The 22,323-nt window shown below is 45.5% G+C and overlaps 1 protein-coding gene across 1 annotated transcript in view; it reads left to right on the top strand.

Annotated features, from left to right (window-relative positions):
* SLC22A3 (solute carrier family 22 member 3) overlaps window positions 1-22,323 on the top strand; it is an 88,833-nt gene that overhangs the window by 61,851 nt on the left and 4,659 nt on the right. The window contains exons 6-9 of the mRNA XM_082729504.1: window positions 11,922-12,019; window positions 12,139-12,353; window positions 19,367-19,475; window positions 20,432-20,544. Of these exons, the coding sequence (XP_082585630.1) occupies window positions 11,922-12,019; window positions 12,139-12,353; window positions 19,367-19,475; window positions 20,432-20,544 (535 nt within the window). The remainder of the gene's footprint in view (window positions 1-11,921; window positions 12,020-12,138; window positions 12,354-19,366; window positions 19,476-20,431; window positions 20,545-22,323) is intronic.

Below are 22,323 nucleotides of genomic sequence, written 5' to 3'. Positions count from 1 at the left end.
CAAGTACATACTCCTCAGTGTTTTAGCTAGTCTTTGGCTTTCCTACTTTTTTCTTCATTGGACAAAAATTCTTAAAGCCTTAAACTTATCTGATACAGGCCAATCTGTGTATATTTTTGGCTATTGATTATATTATGGGTTTTGTTCAAGAAATATTCTTCTAGGGGCACCTGGGTGGCTCAGATGGTTAAGCGTCTGCCTTCGGCTTGGGTCCTGATCTCAGGGTCCTGGGATCGAGACCCGCATTGGGTTCCTTGCGTGGCAGGGAGCCTGCTTCTCTCTCTCCCTCTGCTGTTCCCCCCGCTTGTGCTCTCTCATTCTCTCTGTCAAAAAAATATAAATAAATAAACCTTAAAAAAGAAAGAAATATTCTTTTACATCCCAGGGCCACAGAGATATTCCCCTATTAGCTTATGGCTTTAGCTGTCTCAGTTACGCCCAGATTCCTCTGGAGCCCACCACCATTCTGACTGGGAAGCAGGGATCCACCTTAATTTGTGTCAGTGCTGAGCCAGGTTTTTTGTTTCTTTCCTTTTTTTTTTTGAGATCTAGCTAATAAGCAGATTCCTCATTCATCAAGCTCCTGTTTCAGAGTCTGAATTAGTTTACAGCCCAAGAGCGGTCTACAGTTCTTAAGGAACCCCAATAATTCGTGACTCAAACATATGCTTCTGTGCAGCAGACCTGAGCCAGGACACAGGCAGGTTGCAGGGGACCCGTAAAGATAGCCTTCTTGGGAAACTCCGTATGGATGAAGAAATGGGTAATAAACCACTGCATTTGGACCCCAGGTCCATATACCGCTACCAGTCATCTTCACATTCTTGACCTTAAAAGGTAGAAATGTTTTGGTTAGTAAGTGCCCCAAAGACTTTGCGTCTGTGGCACCCTTCATGACTCCGTTCCTCCCTGACATGAAGCAGAGCTACTCTTCAGAGCCGAAATGTCAGTAACGCGAAGACAGACGTGCTACGATCGTTCCTCCAAGTCCTTCTCATTTGTTTACATAATGAGGTTTGCTCTCTGCGACAGTAATGCCTGCCCCCTGTCCCTCTTAAGAAGGAGTGCTGTGGAAGAGCACACTTCTTAAATGTGAAAAGAGATCACAGTTTTTAGACCCACCGACACCTCTGTGAGATCTACCCAGGGCTGCAGTTTGATTGGTTAACTCTTCCTTTACCTGGGTAGCTGCGCCAGCTCTCAGCCTTGGGCGGGAGGGCCCTTCTACCTAGGGTTCTCTCTGCCTCAGTGTTATACTCTGATGGTTAAGTTCTGTGATAAATTGATTAGTGCCTATAAGTTGAAAATGCAGAAGAAATAGTTCTCATTTCTTTTAGGAGGTTTTTTTTTATGATTAATTATCTTTATTAACATATAATGTATTATTTGCCCCAGGGGTACAGGTCTGTGAATCGTCTCTTTTTAGGAGTGTTAATGGTGTGATTTTGTCAAAAGGAGTTATTGACTCTAAGTAAGAAATCGTAAAATTTGCATTTTTTCCAAATTTAAATTGAATGGTCTAAGTTTAATTACTTCAAGTAGAAATGTTAAGACTTAGCATAATAAATTCCTGTCGAGAGGAGGGGGGGACCAGAGGTTTTTTTGGGTAAACTCGAGAAATCCACAGACTATCACTCAAGATAAGCTAGGTGTGTGTGTAACAAACATTACCAAAATCTCAGTGGCTGTTGTCTCTGCCCCATAGTTTCACTGGGGCCTCCTCTGCTTGGAGCACGGTCCTCCCCCTATAAGCCACGTTGTCTCAGCAGCTGCTGCCTGGACTATCGAGAAAAGAGAATTCTAGGGGATCTTGCTTTGGCAATCAAATGCCCACAAGTCCTTGGCACATTTGGATAGGTGGTCCCACCCAGTCACAGAGAGTCCAGAAATGCAATCTTATCCTGCCCCCAAAATGGGGTGAGGGAGGAGGTGGGGAAGCAGAAATATTCCGCAGACGGTGCCAGTGAGTGCCACCCCATGGGCCTCTTTTAAAAGAGAATGAATGATTAAGAAGACATGAGTCAATCTGAGAAACACTGACTCAGGAAGACAAATGCTTTTCAATTCAAATTATTGCTACGAAGTAGGTTTCACCTTCATCACTGGTAAAATAATAATAATAATAATAATAGTTTTGTCAAAGTGTAAACACTATTTTAAAAGTTGTTATGGAAAAATACAGTAGAGGAGCGCCTGTGTGGCTCAGTGGGTTAAAGCCTCTGCCTTCGACTCAGGTCATGATCCCAGGGTTCTGGGATCGAGCCCCGAATCCGGTTCTCTGCTCGGCAGGGAGCCTGCTTCCCTTCCTCTCTCTCTGCCTGCCTCTCTGCCTACTTATGATCTCTCTCTCTCTCTCTCTGTCAAATAAACAATTAAATAAATAAATCAAATCTTTAAAAAATTTTTTTCTTAAAAAAGAAAGAAAGAAAGAAAAATACAGTGGCTATTATGAAGACCCATCTCCTATCAGAGACACCACAGCCGCAGGGCCCCTTGGGAGCAGAAGGAAGGCCAGGCCAAGGGGGACAAATGCCAGGAGCCCAGGGCCATCAAGGCAGTGGAAGGGCGGGCAGGCCTCTCCTCAGGCATAGCCAGTTCAGGGCAAGGATCCAGACAAATGCCCTGAAGAGATGCCCGAGAACCCAGCTTAGCCCCGCGAGCTATGCGGGGACCCCATCTCAGCTTGCGGGGATGCTGTGAAGGCAGAAAGAGGGAACAGAGGAGAGGGACCCAGGCCTCTGGCACAAATACAGGAGCAGCCAGTGCCAGCCTGCAGGCTCTCTGACAACACTGTCCTGGACATGCCCCATCCCTGTGGCCCTGGGCACTTGCATGACAGAGTCTCATGCCGTCTGGCTGCCCTTGGCCTGTACAGAAAGGGCTGCCAAGCCAGAGGAGGGGCAGGAGCGAGCGCTTTATGCCCACAGGCCTGGGCAGAAAGACACCTGCCAGGAATCTAACTGGGCCAAGTTGCCTTTTTACTGGTGTCCTGCAAACACCTGAATGCCCGGGAAAGAGAGCCGGCAACAGCTAACAGAACCCCGTGGCCACCAGCCCGTGAGGGGAACAGCCATTCCTGAGTCCATATCCTGTTCCGGTCACATTCAGGACCTCATTCTGATTCAGGCTATTTCAGAAGCATCCAGAAGGCTACTGAGAAATGATGCTAAGAATACTGGTGAGTGGGACCTGGGGTTTGGCTTTTGTTTGGACCTATCGGATGACTTCCTTTCATTCACTCATTAGCTTTTCCCTCTAAAAAAAAAAAAAAAAAAAAAAAAAAAAAAAAAAAAAATCCTTGGCTACCTACTGACTTACAGATGCTCAGTTTGCATATTCATAGAACTAAAAATCTTGAGTGTTTGATCATGCTACTATAGTGTGAGACTCTGGATGATGTCCTTTAACATGTGGTATTTGGAACTTTTCTTTTTCAGTAATCGTCACTGATGTTTATGCTGTTGGAGGGCTCCCTGAATTTAATTCAGTCCCTTAACAGCACATCTTGGTATTTCCTCCCCCAAGTTCTGATTCTTTAGGGTTAGAGTTGTTGTTGTTGTTATTGTTTTTTAAGATTTATTTCTTTGTTTGACAGAGAGAGAGACAGCAAGAGAGGGACCACAAGCTGGGGGAGTGGGAGAGGGAGAAGCAGGCTTCCCGCCGAGCAGGGAGCCCGATGAGGGGCTCGATGTGGGACTCGATCCCAGGGCCCTAGGATCCTGACCTGAGCCAAAGGCAGACGCTTAACAACTCAGCCACCCAGGCGTTCCTAAGGCTAGAGTTTTAGATCTGAAAGTGCCTTTTCTTCTCTCTCTCTCTCTTTCTCTTACTTTAACACCTCCCCCACCCTCCCCAAAACTCTCTCAGTTTGTTTTTAAGAAATGAAAAAATGTTCCAACACATGACCCACAGCTGCAACCCGTTAACCTTTGCTAATATTAAGTCTGCACTTTGGATCCCTCCTGGGACCAAATGGATGGATGCACTTTGCTGTTCTAGGCGGCGTGCCTGCTTGGGGAGGGGAAGGGAGGCACGATTTCCAGCCAGACTCAAAACGAGCGGAATAAATATCTTCTCTGCGCATCCTGATAGAAGACCTGGCTGGACCCCAGGTGCTCGCGAGCCACCGTGTCCACTACAGTCGCCGCTAGCCTTGTGCGGCCACGTAGCCTTGAACTGTGGCTAGTCTGAGCCACGATGAGCCCTAAGAGGAGATCACATGGGGATTTCGTAGAGCGTGTAAAAGATCTCCTTCACAGTTTCTTATTAACTGCATGTTGAAATGGTAGTATTTTGGATAGATTGGAGTCAGTGGAACATTTTATTAAAATTAATTTTACCTGTCTATTTTACCCTTTTTAATGTGGCTTCTGGAAAACTTAAACCGAACTCTGTGACTCGGCTATATTTTCATTGGATGGCACTGGTCTAGGTGACTGAGATTTGTCTTTAACTACTTTGCTAAGCTGCAAATATGCATCATGATTTTAATATAGACTTTTATTTATAATATGAACTCTGTATGGTAAATATTTTATCTACTCTTGTTTCAAAGTATAATGAAGTTTTTAACAAGTCCCAAGGCACTATGGGTTGTTTGACAAATTGACTTTTATGGATACCAGGTAGCGCTATGACTACCCAGAAGCTAGCCTAGGCTTTATAAGGTGCAACATTTACCCTTGGATCTTCTGGTGTCGGCCTTCGTCTCACTGATGGGGGCATCCGTGACGTGGTGGGATGGGGGCATGGGTCCCCCGGCAGTTGCCAGTGGCCTTCCTCCTACTCATGGACGTCTTCCAGCCCCTGATGCTTGTATGAAAGACCTGCAGGTAGTTGAACTTTGAAGATGGCCCCTGGTCCTCCAGATCAGTGAGCCTGAAATCCTCAAGTCATATTTTATTCCCCCCTGGTTTCTGGAAAATTAAAGACTTCTAGAGAACAGAGCTATAGGGAACTGGTGAAAATTATTACATCACAGGATTGGACTCAAGAACAGAGAAGTGACCCCTTCTCATCCATGGCTTTGCTTTTCCTTGTGAAATATGGCAACAGACAAAAAATCCACCTCTTGGGAACAACCAGATGAAACTGCAAGACCACCTGACACTGCCCCCCCACCCCGCTGCCCCCACTGCCCTGGCAGGCCCCATGGAGCGTAGTTTGTCCTCTAAAGCCTGGGGCACTTATACTGGGTCTCAGCCTGGGAAGAATAAACACTAGGAGTCAGCTCTGAGGCAGGACAATTCCTTGACCATCAGTGCTTCTCACACGAGTCTCCCTGGATGTTCTGAAAAGGAAGATGCCGATTCTCTAACCTGGGGTAGGGTGTGTCTAATGAGCTCCCAGGTGACAGCCACACTGCTGATTCATGGACTGCACACATTTTGAGGACCACTCCCACTAAGTGTCGCTTGCGGGAACGTTCGCGAATAGTTACCCAGCCTAAGGCATGGAGGATCAACAGTGCCAAACGGACATCAAATATACGTGGTCCACTTTTAAAAACCAGTACAAAAAGAAATCCATTCTTTTAAAAAAGAAAAAAAAGGGGGGGGGGACAATGAACATTCTTCTCTTTACGGAGGAACTCAAGTCAGGCGATCTTTATTTTTTATTTTTTTAAAGATTTTATTTATTAATTTGACAGACAGAGATCACAAGTAGGCAGAGAGGCAGGCAGAGAGAGAGAGGAGGAAGCAGGCTCCCTGCTGAGCAGAGAACCTGATGCAGGGCTTGATCCCAGGACCAGGAGATCATGACCTGAGCCGAAGGCAGAGGCTTTAACCCACTGAGCCACCCAGGCGCCCAAGCAATCTTTAAAATAACCTCTCCTTGGGGCATGATAGCGTCAGCTATGGTTTACTAATGAAAAAGATAAAGAAGTGCCAAGTGAGTCATCATCTGGAAGTTAACACGTCTCTGAAATGATACAAAACCGCAATGGTCATACTGCCCGCATCCACGATCAAGCTCTTCCTGTGTGTGGTGGGCGTGTGGATGTGTGTGATCCAGTGGAATCTCAAAGTACTAGTGAAATGAGTGTTGCTATCCTCAGGCTCCTGGGGAGAGAAGTGAGGTTTGCAGAGTTGAGGTCACGTACCAGTTTTCTAACCCCGTGACTCTCTCCCGGTCCTGACTCGTGTCCTTCTTGACCAGAAAGCAGCCCCACATCAGGGGACTTCTTGAGCACCATATTTAGAACAGACAGTAATTTATAATGTCTTTCTCTTCCTTGGCAATTTAAGTGAAAACATCAACTTGAAAAAAGGTTTCCGAAAGGCACCAGGAAGCATGGTACGTGCAGCTAGATTCATCACAGTTAGATGAACAAAGTACATTTTCAACACGGGCGACATCACTGTTAATGTAACATAAAAGTCTTGGAAGAGCTCAAAGACTGTTAGGAGGCAGCTGGAACAAACAGCAGGCAGCTCAGTCGATCAACATTAGGAGACTGACCTACGCAGCTTACCTGTGAGCAAGCCCTTTTCCTACGAGTGACATTACCAGGCAACAAGACTCCAAACACACAAATGTTACCACGAGCCTTTCCTATCTTCCTTTGCTCCAAACTGGAGCAGGCAGACACCACTTAGATGACAAAAACATATAACAAAATATCATACCAAGCTAGATACAAAAGACAACATTCTGTATGGTTCCATTTACATGAAATTCTGAAAAAAGCAAAACTGTAATGACACAAAGAAGACGGGGAGGGGGGTTGTCTGGGGCTAAGAGTCGGGGGAGAGGGTGACTGTAGAGTCGGGAGGAAACCTCCTGAGGATAATGGAGACGGTCCGTACCATGGTCGTACTGTGGTCGTGGTTCATCGACTCTACACATCCATCAAGATTCACTCAAGTGCACATGAACTTGCTGAATTCTATTGTATGAACGTTATATCTCAATAAAGCAAACTGACGTATGTACATATAATAACCCTGATCTAGCCTTTCTACTCTTTTGTATCTGACTCAGAGTAAGCGAAATTTGGTAACCCTTTGGCAACACAAAATAAACACGACTTAATTTCAAAATTCAGAGCTGGGAGTTGTTGTAGAAGAAGAATAGCTTCAGCAGCCACTGCACATGAGTTGCCAAGACTGTACTGGACGTATGCCCATCCCAAGACACGGCCTTCAGTCTCTCAAGGTCTTCAGTCACCCAGAAAGTGGGTCATCTTTCAGAATATCTGCGTCACTGTGGAGGACATGTCAGTAAATCAAAAACCAGCTGGATTTATTCTTAAATTGGCAAAATGCATACTTGCTTGGAGGTACTATTAATCCTTTCATTCACTGGACAGGGAAGATGGCTTTTACAGTCTTGGTTACCTTTGGTTTTATCAATACCTCATATTCTTTTGGTAAAGGGTATGTGTTAGGGATGAAACTTGTGCTTTGGGAAAGCAGAGAACATGTGACGGCTTGATTCTCAATCTTAAAAGTTTGAAATGAAGACTAATAATAAATATTTTTACTGAGTAAGTCGGAACACTCAAGCAATTATTTTAATTCTTTAATACAAAATTATGTTGCCTAAAATACGCAATTATTGCAAAAGAATTGTTCTGGACCGAATTCTCCAGAAAATTCTGCTTTAGGCAACAAGTTACAGAAAAACAACTTAAATGGGCGTAAACAATAAACCCATTTCCTGGCTCATGTATCTGGAATTCCAAGGCTAATAGCAGCATTTGGGGCCGGCTGAACCTGGCTGTCAACAGTCCCAGCCGCGGTTTTCTTCCGCCTCACTCTGCCGCCAGAGTGACTTCATCTTCACGTGTTGGCCTCCTGGGCGTAAGTTAGGTGCTACGTTCTACTTGAGCCCACCGTTTTCTCATTAATTCCCTGAAGGTGGAGAGAGAAGATTCCTTCAGGAACTGCTGACTTAAGGTCAGTGAAGGACTTTCTTTTTTTGTTTGTTTCATTTAAAGATTTTATTTATTAGAGTGAGCGAGAGAGAGAGAGAAGCAGAATCCTCGCTGAGCAGAGAGCCTGATGCAGGGCTGGAGGGCAGGACTCCAAGAGCAGGACCTGAGCTGAAGGCAGGTGCTCAACCGACTGTGCACCCAAGGTGCCCCCAGTGAAGGACTTTCTCGAGACGATTTCTCATTGGTTCAAATTGGGTCTCATGCCCAGTCACTGGCACAGAGGGTAGAATTGCCCTTCGGCAACCAGGTCTCCCCTGCAGTTGGAAACGGAATCAGCTCCCCTGAGAAAGGGAATTGATGCAGGGAGGCGCAGTGAGGGTTCTATTAAGACCAAGAAAGGGAGAATGACACAGAGCCAACAACAAAAAAGGTACACTAGGGTCTCACTTAAATCCGTTATTTGAAAGGTGAGCTATAGTTCTTCTTGTTAGGAAAAGGCCTTTCGGTTTAAATGTTAATTTTAAGAGAATATTTATAGCAAAAAGGAAGAAAGTAAACCCCACCATAATCTTACTACCCTGTGAGAATCACTAATGATACAAGCATATTTTTCAACATTAAAATCAATATTAAACTCTGCCTACTGCAGACACAGTAGAGCGTAATGGTTAGTAACATACAGACGTGGGTGTCCACCTCCTGGTTCATCGACTTACTGTCTGTGGGTCCTCTGTGGGGAAGCTACTTATCTTTCCTGTGCCTCAACTTCTTCCTCTCTGTGATGGGTATAAGAAGATCATTTATAAGTTCCAACAGCACTACCCTTCTAGTTCAGAAGCCGGCAGTCTACAGCCTGCGGGCCAGACCTGGCTTGCTGCCCGTTTTTATAAATAGAGTTTTATTGGGATCCGGCCATAGCCATCCATTTGTGTATCCATCTGTGGCTGCTTTCACACTGCGATAGCAAAGTTAAATAGCTCCAACAGAGACTGTATTGCCCACAAAACCAAAAGTACTTATAATCTGGTTCTTTGCAGGAAAAAAAAAAAAAAGCGTGCTGACCTCTGGGTCAGACCAGTAGGCCTCTATTGTCTTGTCAAAATCTATCATGTCATAATTCTGTGGTTGTGTAGTAACTTAACCAGCCTGAAGATACGATCAAGAAAAAGTGACATTGGCAGAGATACCACAAAAACAAGAGATGTGCAGTTGTTTTATCAGGTGGAGATAGTTCTAAGAACCGCGAGTAACTGAAAAAATCTACTGAAATGTCAAGTTATCTTCCTGAACTGACCAGAGATCTTGTAATATATGATACATGATTTCCTTTTAACTCTGGGGGTTTGACACTGGGACCTGAATGAAAGTGAATCTGTAGTCTTATCTAGTCGATAGAGGTCATAGCTGTGGGGAAACGACATGAAGACTGAAGAAGGAATGAAAGAGAAACCATAACAAATTGTGGCAAATACTGTTTTAGTAAAGAAAAGATTGTCACCATCTGTGTGCTCCGGGGAGCAGTGGTACAGACGTGTGGACGGGCAGAGCGACCAGACCCGGGACTCCCTAGAGAGAAGGGAGTCGTCTGAATGAGCACAGTCAAGCTGACCCACGTCTGAGCGCGGAGGACCCACAGTGAGTGGAAAGAAAAGACTTCTTGGAAACAGTGAAATATCCATGGACTCAGCTGCACTCGCAGTCTGGGGAGTTTTAATCTTGAATTTGAAGGTCCTCAAGCTCTAGATTTTAGTCAAATCCAACGTTTCCATAAAATTATGTTTTAACTAAAGGTTAGCTTTTTGGCCAAATGTGTAACATCCTTCCTGGAAAAGGAAGTGACCATCAGCTACACGGAAGTTTTCTAAAAAAGCCTCGAATCCATTCAGTAGCGATGTGATCAGTAAGAATAAAGGGTCCCTATCAACTGCCTGATTGCAGATCCCGGCTCAACCGCCTTCCCGTTAACCCTTCAAGTCCTGAGCCTTGTTTTTCTTATTTATAAAACAGAATTGATAACTTTGGAGGATTTTGAGAGAATCAAATGAAATAATCCATGTAAGGTAGTTAGCCCAGAATCCAACAAGTATTACATGCTTTTTAGAAATGAACCTTTTTTTTTTTTTTAAAGAAGATTTTATTTATTTATTTGAGAGAGAGAAAGAGAGAACGAGTCAGGGTGAGGGGCAGAGGGAGAAGCAGACTCCCCACTGAGCAGGGAGCCCAATGGGGGGTTCAATGCTGGGACTCTGGGATCATGATCTGAACAGAAGGCAGACACTTAACTGACTGAGACACCCAGGCAGAAGTGAATTATTTTGACATGGACAAGATAGGAGAGTAATTGTGGAAAACATTTTGATAACCAACCATATAATGATACGTTGTTGTAATACCCGAAGTTCTTTCATTTTTGGTATTTCTGCCTTATTTTTGGAGCGGCAAAGGTCTTAAAAATTCTTAGAATTTAGAAAAGGAGATTGGGGAACATTTTCATAAACATTGTATTCATTTAGAGTACAGGTCAACTTGCTGCTGAAACAGAGACCCCAAAAATGTAATGACCAAAGAAAAACAAAGGAAGAAAGAAAGAAAGAAAAAGCAAGGAGGGAGGGAAGGAAGGAAGGAAGGAAGGAAAGTGTCTTTCTCTTGAACGTGCTCACCCAGAGGTAAGCAGCCCAGCACTAGAAGGCAGCTCTGGTCCCTGAGTGCCTCCAGGACCCAGGTTCCAGTTATCTTGTTTCCACAACTGCTACCTGCAACAGGTTGTCAAGGAAAAGCTAATTCACCAGCATCTCCTTCCATCCCTTAGGAGAGGGAAGGCAGTGAATAAAGAGAAAAGCCATTCTTTTGTAAAGGATTGGATCTAGAACCTGTGTACATGGCTTTTATTCCCACCTCACCACTGAGAGCTTGATTGAAGGGCTGCCCGTAGTTGAAGGAGAGGGCTAGAAGATGTGACTTGGCGAGGTGTCCACGTGGTCCACGTGCCAAACTGAAAGTCGGTGGATTCTGTTATCAAAGGGGAGAAAGAAAGAATGGATGGTAGAACCAATGAGCAGTCTCCCGCAGGCCTTATCATGGAAACTAGTGTTGTGTCACTGACTCTAAGACCCTATTGATTGTAAGGCCCGTCATCTTATGTACCACTAAGTAAGAAAAATCATGCTCTGAAACACATTATTAAACTTACTGTTTTCTTTTCAGCTCAGTTGTATTCATCCCAGTTTAGGAAAGGTTAAAATGTGAAACATACGTATCTTGGGATAGAAGAGACTCCAGCATTGGGAGAGAAGGTGATCCAAAGGCATTGACTTGGCAGTCTTCTTTTGCTTGGGACCATCCCTGGGGCAAGCAGACAGGAGATACCAAGCTTTGTTGATCTCATCCAGTGTCGTGCTTAGCCTCGGTGACTGACAAAGTACCTGCTTTTTGGCTTTGTTTCCCTTATCGTGCCTTCTAAATCATAAGCACCAGCAATATTTGTTTCATGCAGTGAAAGAAAAGACCAACTTCTTGGATGACCAAATAGAGATGAGCTGAATTTTCCAGGATCGAAAAGACACTTGATTCAAATAAATAGACCAAAGCAAACGGACACCTTTGGGGCCCTGCTTGCTCTTGAGTTTAAGACAATCTTATTTAACATCAGGTTGATAATTTAATAAAGAAACACTCATTTGGATCCCTGCTGCTTATGCCATTTTTACATTTGTTCTCTCCAGTTTAATAAACGCACACACGTGTTGTACTTTAAAACACACCTTTTGTCCCTGGTGAGTCCGAGTAGATTAACATACAGGACCCCTGTTCCTTGCCTCAAAACAGCCTCTCCTGCAGCAACCACATCTTTGTGAATCTGACCTTTTACGACGGCGAAGGAATCCAACTCTCCGTTCTCGGGTTTTAAGACGTAGTCATGAAAGACTTTGGTCGATTCAGTCAGATCATTTGACTTGGTGGCTTTGAATCTGGTCAATGAAAATCTATAATATGCAGGTGTGTCTTGCTGTATTTGCTACTGAAATCTGCTTCTCTTATATAGATCACTGTTACAGATGAGGAGGTTAGTAACCCATCCTTTTTAGATCTGGTGAGGACTCCCCAAATGAGGAAGTGCACACTTATTCTTATGTTTGCTTGGTAAGTCTGACTTGTGATGGGCTCAAAAGCTTGTATCGAATTTACAATGTGCCCCTTCCTTTGGAGCAGGCTGAAGTTATGCCTTACTTGGTCTCCGTTGTTTTTCACTGTTGCTCCAGGTTCACAAGCGCGGTGGTGTATCAGGGACTCGTCATGCGCCTGGGAATTATAGGAGGCAACCTCTATATCGACTTTTTCATCTCAGGAGTTGTGGAACTGCCTGCGGCCCTCCTGATCTTACTGACCATTGAGCGTTTTGGACGGCGGCTTCCCTTTGCAGGAAGCAACATAGTGGCGGGGGTGGCCTGCCTTGTCACTGCATTCTTACCCGAAGGTAATAGTCCCCCAGATCTGTCAGGCACTCAAGAACGCGAAATAGTCCTAAATCAAAATAATCAAGAATGGGGAACTTCTTGTCCTTCAAAAATGTACCACCCTCAATATCCTGGTATCGGTCAACCTATAGTGATGTCACTCAGTTTTCTTCTTAAGTGCTGTAATGACTCTGCGTGTAGGGATTGGTTCTACAGATTTTTCTGTTTTCTCCACTTTAGGTTCATTTGTGGATGGAATAGCTGTCATGCAGAGTCTAGCATATAGTGATGTAGGTTATTACTGATCACTTTTATTCAACTGGCTCGCATGCAGTCCTTGACCATGGTTACTGTATTTCCCGATTACCTGCGGTATCGCTGGCCCCATGCAAAATACCAGGGTTACAAAAGGAAGAAAGGAAGACAACTGTTGACTCCAGAAGGTTCATAACCTAGGAAGGAGGATGGATACTCCATTTTTAAAAATTTGCTTTTCTTCCAAGTTCTTCTAACTAAATTCTAGTTAGTTAACATACATTGTAATGTTCATTTGAGATGTAGAATTTTGTGATCTATCACTTACGTAGGACACCCAGTGCTCATCACAAGTGCCCTCCTTAATGCCCACCACCCATCCAGCCCGTCCCCTCACTCCCCTCCCCCCAGCAACCCTCGGTTTGTTCTCTCTAGTTAAGAGTCTGTTTCTAGTCTTGCCTCTTTCCCCCTCCCCACATTCAACTGTTATGTCTCTTAAATTCTACATATGAGTGAGATCATATGGTAGTTGTCTTTCTCTGACTGACTGATTCCACTTAGCACTATACTCTCTAGCTCCAACTACACCATTGCAAATGGCAAGATTTTATTCTTTCATTCTTTTACCTGGCTGAGTAGTATTCCCTTGCACGTGCGTGCACGCTCGCACACACACCCCCCACATCTTCTTTATCCATTTATCAGTTGATGGACATACGGATATCTGGGCTCTTTCCATAACTTGGCTTTTGTTGATAATGCTGCTATAAACATTGATATAGATATTTTAATGCTTTCACAACTCCCTGTGATAAATGAAATAATAGAATTAGTTAGAGGTAAACCTTGTCATTAGGGGTAGGGCGTGCTGACTCATTACGTGAGCAAAAACCTGCATAGAACTTTTCACTCCTCAGAAACTGAACTGCTAATAGTCTACTGTTATCTAGAAGCCTTACCTTTAACAAAAGAGTCGACAAACGCATATTTTGTATGTCATATGCCTTATATACTATATTCTCACAATGAAGTTAGGGAAAAGAAAATGTTACCAAGAAAATCATAAGGAAGAGAAATATACCGCATTGTAGTGGAAATACTATCTGCACGTAGGTGGACCCATACAGTTTAAACCTGTTGTTCTGGAGCCAACTGTACCAGATTCAGAAAAATAAAGCTCTCTGAAAGCTCTACATGATTTAAAAAAAAAATCGGTACAAAGAGTCTTATGCATGGAGTGGTCAGGAGAAACCACTCAGAGGCGAGAACTAGGCGCGTATGAAAGAGGAGGAGAGAGGTACTGGAGAGGGGGGCCTGGCTGGCTCAGTCAGCCTGATCTCAGTGTCATGAGTTTGAACCCCACTTTGGGTGTAGAGATTACTAAAAATAAATAAATAAGCAAACTTTATAAAAGAAAAAAGAAATCCCCTTGACAGAAGGCAAGGGTAGGAGAGATGTTTTTTTCAAAGCAGAGCACGGCTCTCAGAAGTATGAGCCATCTTTGAGGGATCTGGGATCACACGTTTTCTGTTATCGCTCAAGTTTCCAAAAAAAAGGGGGCTGAAAGATAGCCTGCCACCAGCGGTGACTGGCCTCACGGGCCATGCCAGGAGCTTGGGCATGGCCCTGCGAGCTTCCTCATAGTCGCATTAGGCTGGCTGGTAGCAGTGAGGAGGGAGGGATGTGGAGAGGAGGAACCAGTGTCATGGCAGTCGGCCCCAGGCGAGACAGGATGATTTCAGGGATGTGTCAGAGGTCAGGGTTGTGCAAAGACCATAGCTTGCTGCAGAGGGGAGCAGTGACCCCAGATGCATGGGTTGTACAACCCCTATCATCTTTGCCCCAGGACACAGCGGGCCCTGGATGGGGAAGCCCTGCCAAGTCCTATGGAATGTGCGAATCAGAGCAAGTTCATTATTTCCAGGTGCCACGCATGCGAGGTGGAGGTTCCTGAGAGGGCGGGTTCTCCCGGAGTCCTTGCGTCGGCCCCAGAGAGACTGTCTTTTCTTAGGAGAATCATCTGAGGGTCACGAAAGGAGGCATAATATTGTGGAAGTGAAAACAGGCATTTATAGATGAGTTTATTAATTATATGATGGTTTATGAAGTCCCCAAACCCTACTTGAATAAAATTACAAAAATGTCCCTCTTCAGACCAGAAAATTTAAAAAAGATGTAAAGTCTTCAGTCTTACTGATTTGGTCGATGGTTAACAGAACTGATTATTTACACTGATCTCATTTTCCTCAAGTATACTAGTTTCTTAGGGCTATAGTAACCAAGTATCATGCCCTGGGGGGGCTTGAAACAACAGAAATATATTCTCTCGCAGTCCCAGAGGCTGGAGGTCTGAAATCCCAGTGTGGACAGGGCCAGCCTCTCTCTGAAGGCTCATCTTCCTAACTTCTGGGGGTTGCTGGTAACCCCCCAGGCATTCCTTGACATTATCCCAATGTCTGCCCCCATCTTCATAGGACCCTGTCTTCTCTGCATCTTAACTATCACATCTGCAAAGACCCGTTTAGAAATACACTCACATTCTGGGTTCTAGGTGGACATGGACTTTGGGGAACACTATTCAACCCACTACATTGAGTTAAAACATTTTTCTAAGAGCTGGACAATCTGTGTAACATCTATTGGTCAATGCGTGTCTGTTTAGTATCTATGAGTGGCCACCACTAAACTAGGAGTAGGAACAGAGCAGTGAACAAGATGGACATAACTTCTGCCCTTGGCGATAGTGTTCAATTTAAGCAGAAGGGGAACAAATGGAGGATGCTGGACTTCACTGTTGTTTCCATTTTACTTTAACATTGTATCATTTGGGGTTGAATATCCTACCAGGAGGTCTTCTGTTCTCAGGGCACATGGAGTAAGAAGTGTTTGTTGCACATGAAATTAGGGAATGGGTTAAGGACTTATGGGTGGAGAAAGGTTAAGGATTTATGGATGGCCCATCATTTCATGGTATAACGTTCCCCTGGAAGATTCTGTCTGGGCTCAGACCGATTGGGGCGATTTTGACGTGCGCAGCGTTCTACATGATCCCAGAGAGCATTCTAGACCATATGCCCGCACCAACATTGGAGTGACTAGATGAACGGGAATCAGGCGATTGTGTAGAGAACACTTTCCTATATGGAAAAATGTAAGGCAAAGTACAGACTTTTCCGTGTGATCTGATCAGTTTTATTTTGAAGATACCATTTCCTGATTTCAGCTTTAGAATTGTTCTCAGCAATCCTGAAAAATAATCATTACGCTCTTATTCTGGACGCGGATTGTTTGTGCATTTCCAGATAGTCATATGTCAGTCGTGATGGGCAAGAATAAATTCACATCTTAATGCTCCTTGTGAGTACCCACAGTTTAGGGGCAGTTCTCACTCCTTTGGCAGCCCTTCTCCTGAAGGGAGCTTTTGGACTTGGTTACTTGGGCTCATGAATTAACATTAGAAAGACTTTTCCTCTCAGTCATTCTTGACGTCAGGAACAGGAGGATGGCCCATGCCGAGAATGCTGATTAGCCTTTTAGAGGAATCAGCTCTAAAATTATTGAGAGCAGTTTAACTGGCTTTCCCTCCACTAAGCACAACTTTTTATGGCCTGAAGAATGAGATTCTGGAAAAAGAAAGCCTTTCTGGCTGTACATTCACTTAAACCTCACTGCTTTTGACCCACATTTTTGAACTCTGATTAAAGTCGGAAAACTAGAAGGTTTTCTTTGTCTACAGTGGTCTGGCCTGAGTCTTTCATTTGGATTTGTTTGGGATGGCTACAGACCTAACCGCCTGGTTAAGTACCCCCTTTGAAACAGAAAGGCTGCCTTTTGCTTTTATTTCTCTCTTAAGTGAAAAACCAGCCAATGTACCTTAATTTACACATCTCTAGTACAAATTTTCACTACATTTTATTTCAGAACTCAAAGCAGATGGTACATTCAGAGGAGACGTCAAATGGCGTTTGTTTAAAATCCTGTTTCCTACTTTTCAAAACTTGCGGTCTTACTCCCAGTAATCCTCCGTCTCTTGACCAAACCCCTATTCAGAGGGACCTTCTTTCCCTGTGTTCTCGGGACTCCGTGGAGAGAGTGCCAGCCTCAGTCCTCATTTGTAAATTGTCCTGTGTTCGTCATTGCTACGAAAGGTGTCTACCCCCGCTCCAAGATGAAGACAGCTTATCACTGGGATGATGGGAAGTTTCTGTTTGCGTACGTGATAGTCACACAACCTTTGCACTTCCTAACAAACTGCTTTCGGTTCACTCTCCGTGCCTCTGGTTCTCGTGTGTTATTACACATTTCACCCAGGTCTCTAGCTCAGTGTGGTTAGACAGTGGCCTCTGCTGCTCAGGAGTCGAGAGGCTCTCAGAGTCCGGCCCACGTGGAGGAGAAACCATGGCTCCTCCCGGGCCTCTGTGGACAGCGTTTTCTGAACATTGTACTCACTTGACTGGGCATTTACCTGTATTCACTGAGCTAATCACATGTTTTATGTGCACACGTGTGTGTTTTCATTTGGTTTCTGGGTTTCTGTGTGGTTCTTTCCAGCAAACAGTTCCAGCCTCCGTCGTAAACTTAAACTGTCCTTGAACTTGTCAGCGGGGACTCCCTTACAGAGTTGTCTTGATTCAGTAGGAAAAAAAAAAGACCTAAAACTTAAGAACTTAACCTGGATAATCAAGCTGTTTCCACAATAGCAGGCGACATTCTTTGCAGCCTGAGAGCAGCGAAAGGTTGCCCGGTCAGGCTGGGACCCAGGGAATCTGGGCAAGAGCTGCCACGTTCCATTCCCTGGCCCCGGGCACGGCCCCACCTGCTCGTGGAAGCCTGGGGCGGAACGCATTTCCTGGTCCCCTCCCTGGCCTTCGTGAAAAGGCAAAGCCTAAATAAAACACATGTTGACAACCGTTCCGTGCCCGAGAGCAGACGGCAGCCCGGCACAGGGGCGCAAGGCGGACACTCCTCACCCCTGATGGAGCTGTTGACACGGGAGCGCTGCAGGTGCCGTCGTCCCGGAGAAACGTCGAGTCCGTCAGGACGTCCGTGCTCAGCCAGTGTGCAAGCAGAACGCAGTGCTGTAGTCATAAGCCGGAGCCTCCCAGCAATGACCTGAAACTCTTTTTCTGTGCCGCCCTCCTAGGCAATGTAGTGTTTAGTGAGTTTTCGGGGGGTTTTTTGGTTGTTGTTGACTCTTCCGCTGAGATTGCCCGTACATCTGTTGATCTTGATTCTCTCCCGTCCTCCTCTGCATCCATGCCTAAGTGTCCACTTAAAGAAAAAAGTCATTGTTCACGAAGGGGCAGTCATTCTTCACGGAGATAAGAGAGCCGGTTAGCGCGGAGCGAGCATGAGTACGGGTGTAAAAGGGAAAGGTTTCCTTTTCAAAGACGGAGTCAGAGCATCCTTCGCTTCGCTTTGGAGAGCAGACTCGAGCCTATTTGTGAGGTCACATGTCCTCACACCCGTGGCCGCTGCAGAAGGAAGGCGTAAACTGCGCCACCCTTAAGAGATTTAGAGCACTGACTTTGTAGGGCAAAAATGGTTTACTCCTTCTTCCTTTAAACCTTGAAAGAAAGAAAATATTGAATGAGGAACACTTGGCTTTTTCCACTAGTTACTGTGGAGAAAAGGAGAATTTCCTCATATAACCAATGCAACCCTCAAACAGTTCATTTTTAAATGAAGGAACCAGCTAATTTTTAAGAAGCCGTCTCCTCTGGGTGATTTCTTGGGGGAAGCAGCAAGATGGGGGACATATACTCTAGAGATCACACAAGGCATAGGTGTCCCCTTCCAAAGGTTCTGGTCCTCAAAGCCTTGGCTAGCCTTCAGAAACCAACACCAGCTTCATGCCCAGATTTCTCCTGGTCTGGCAGGAACAGCTATGCTGTGTGCTATCACTAGGCGTGGGAACGAAGAGAGGACAGATGGGTCAGGCTGCAGTAATGGTTCTCAAGGCCCAAGTGAAGACCACCTTCCAGACAGACATCCAGTGCAGTCAGGCCCTCTAGGAAAGCAATGCCTGGAACACTGTTTTCAATCTAGTGGCCATTCAAGAAATGGTTCTTGGATTGTATTCCCATTATCTAACCCTGCTCAGAAAGGCGACTAGCACACCAAATATTAGCTCTCATCCTGGTGGTTGCTGCTCTTAAAATTTGGCCATGATAGGGCGCTTGGGTGGCTCAGTCATTAAGCTTCTGCCTTGGGTTCAGGTCATGATTTCAGAGTCCTGGGACTGAGCCCCAGGTTGAGCTCCCTGCTCAGTGGGGAGTCTGCTCCTCCTCCCTCCCCTCCCCAATTTGTGGCCTCTCTCAGATAAATAAAGAAAATCTTAAAAAAAAAAAAAGTAATTCCCTGGAGAGTGAGATTATTGAAAACTTATCTCTCTTAAGTAACACTAATAATCATGTCTACTGGGATGCTTGGATGGCTTGGTCAGTTAAGCATCTGCCTTCAGCTCAGGTCATGATCCTGGGGTTCTGGGATCAAATCCTCCATCAGGCTTCCTGCTCAGCGAGAGGCCTGCTTCTCACTCTCCCCTCCCCCTGCTTGTGTTCCCTCTCTCGCTGTCTCTCCCTCTCTTTGTCAAATAAATAAAATCTTAAAAAAATTTTTTTGGCTACAATATTAGGAGGTATCTGTCATTTGTGCTTTAAATTGGCAAAGACTTAGGGCCTGGGAAAATCTCTAAGCAAATGCGTTCTGTTGATTTGTGGTATTTTACTGAAAGCAGACCCCTAACTGTTTCCTTCCAAATTTTCTGTGTTCACAGGAATACCCTGGTTGAGAACCACAGTTGCTACCCTGGGAAGACTAGGGATAACCATGGCCTTTGAAATTGTTTATTTGGTAAATTCAGAATTGTACCCAACAACATTACGGTAATTCCAACCTATATGTCATTGTTTCTCCTAAGTAATTCTGCAGCCAAATGTTTTGACTTCAAAGCCATTAAATTGTTTCCTTAACTGGGCGATATGTTAGCCAGGGCTGAATTCAGCCAGGAAAGAAGATGTGCTTTGAATTAGGGCTGCTTTCTGCATTGCTATGTTCCGCATTTTTTTGATAGAAGTATTTCCCATACCAGTATCTTTATACTCGGCTGTGGTTTTGTGGGATCAGATAATGTGAGTACAGTACTTGCTTAAATGTGGGTTAAAACTGTCTGCATCAGCGTCATCCTGTTCAAAGGCTACAGCCTCTGTTCTGACCACACTCCCCGTCTCGCCGCTGTGAACCGCTGATTTAATAATGCAGGACAGAGTGAAGCAGTGTGCATGGGCTGCAACGGCCTCCTTCCCTGGGGGAATACCCGTGGGCACACCTCACTGTCAGGTGAGGGAATCAAGTCAGCTCCTCAGCATCGCCGAGTGGGCTGGGGAGTGAGACATTGCGGGGAGGGTTTCCACCGCGCGGTCTTCACTGCGACTCAGCCTTTGAAATGGGACAAATGGAAACCATTTGCTTCGAATGTGGGAGGAAGAGTCATTTTCAGAGTTAAAAACTATAGAAATGGGGGATGCCTGGGTGGCTCAGTCGGTTAAGTAACTGCCGTCAGCTCAGGTCATGATCCCAGGGTCCTAGGATCAAGTCCCACATCGGGCTCCTCGCTCGGCATGGAGCCTGCTTCCTCCTCTGCCTGCTCTGCCGCTGTTCCCCTGCTCTCGCGTGCTCTCTCTCTCTCTCGGGCTCCGTTAAATAAATAAATAAAATTTTTTTCAAAAAACTATAGAAATGAGAAATATTACTAAAATGTATTACTTGTATATCTGAGTATTTTTCTTATCTTGAATATAGTTAAATATATTTTATTTAAAACAATTTTTTTACCCTGCAGAAACTTTGGAGTTTCTCTTTGCTCAGGTTTATGTGATTTTGGGGGAACCATAGCCCCGTTTCTGCTCTTCCGGCTGGCGGCCGTTTGGCTGGAACTACCTCTTATCATCTTTGGTAAGAACTCGTTTTATACGTTATTTCTGAATATGTTCATCTATATTCCCTGTAGTAATAGAACTTGCTGGTGATTATTCCGCTTGCTATTAAGGAGATCATTTAATTTTTTAAAGACAGCTGCTTGAGTTTTGAGTTTCCCATCTGATGACATGGCAGTGTGAAAGCATAAATGCTTTTAATTTATTTTCTATCAAAGGGTCATGATGAATCATGTTCCATTTAGCTTCCTTTGTTTAGGTTCTGAGTTAAAGACCAGTGCTCTAAAAGTCTTACGGTATTGCGGAACAGAGCCAATAATTTTCAGGGGATGATCTCGGACCTTCTGTTTGTTTCAAAATAAGCCTCAAATCTGATTATAGTTTTAAACGTTCTGTATCTCTTGAGATCACATTTTCATTGGCTTGGATGCAGACCTTGCTGTGTAGGAAGAAGAGAGGACACGGAATCCCTTGCCCGAGTACCCAGTAACCTCTGTTCTGGCCCCCGGGTTCATACCCTCCTTCCCGCTCCAACCTCCACAGGCCGCACGAGGGGACAGAACCAAAGTTTAGGGGCAGGGGGCTCAGGATAACGCAGTCCAGTGCTTCTTGGGTGCTGCTCCAACCTTTCTGTCTGGGTCTCCTACCTGCCTCTGCCCCTCCTTGGCAAGGAAGGACCTGGGGGTCCCTTTCTCACCTATCTTTCCACCACCTCCATGTCCTCACTCCTGGTAGAGAATGTTTTATGTTTTTCACGTGTTGCTCTGCAGTTTAAATTATAATGAAAATATCGAGTCCATGAGGCCATACATCCCGAGTAATGCAAAATTCCCAATGGTGCTAGCCAGGGATAGTAATGCTTCTAACCACTGGACACCACCAAATTCAGCACAAGATTATTTCCAAATTATTTCATGGGATCTAAAAAATTAGCTCAGTGTCGATTCTCGGGCCAGCACGGAAAAACAAAGGGTGCCATTGTTCAACCAAGACCAAGTGGTCGGGGAGTCCGGTAGTTCAAGGTCTCGGCCGGGGAGAGAGCTACTCTTCTGAACCTTCGGTCACATCACAGTGTGATAAATACCAAAAGCAGAGCCGCTGGAGGTGCGTCACACAGGGACTCCCCACCTGCCTGAGCCAAGGGGGAAGGAAGGATGTCTAGTTGAGATCGGAGACGAGTAGAAACTGGCCACGTGGGGAGTGTGGCCGGGGCTCCAGGCAGTGGGAAGGCCAGTTAGAGGACTGAGGCAGTGTGTGCGGTGGGGCCAGGATGGGAGGTGACGCCGTGAGCCAGATCGTGGTCTTCCTAGCTCTGCGATTTGCTCTTTATCCAAACAATCATGGACGCTAAGAGCTCTAAGCTGGGATTCACAGTGCTAGGTTTGCATTGTAGAAGGCTGGCTCTGATGGCCCATCCGCCAGAGGTTGGACGGGGACAGTGCCGGTCGTCAGCCAGGTAATCCGGTCAGGGCTCACGGCAGCGGGGCCAAGGGGATGCCACAGGGAGGGCTGGGCATGGAGAGATTCGGGAAATAAAGTAAAACCAGCGAGAGGGATGACGGAGGGGGCTTGCTTGAGCCAGAGGAAGGAGTGAGGCCGGGCTCCCGGCTGGGAAAGGGGAGACTGCCGGGCCCCAGAGGCAGAGCCTGTGTCTCTGGAGTCACGGGAGGAGGGCAGGAGCTCAGGGGCAAGAGAGAGCAGGCAGAGGCGAAGCCTGGCCCGCGGCGGCGCGTGCCGGTGCTCGAGCTGGTGGCACCCACCTGCCAAGGCCAGTTGTGAAGTTTTCAGGAGTGTTGGA

Source organism: Mustela nivalis (assembly GCF_964662115.1).
Source record: "Mustela nivalis genome assembly, chromosome: 5".
NCBI lineage: Eukaryota > Metazoa > Chordata > Mammalia > Carnivora > Mustelidae > Mustela > Mustela nivalis.
The sequence above is the reverse complement of the archived record's forward strand: the minus strand, read 5'-3'. Positions and strand labels throughout refer to the sequence as shown.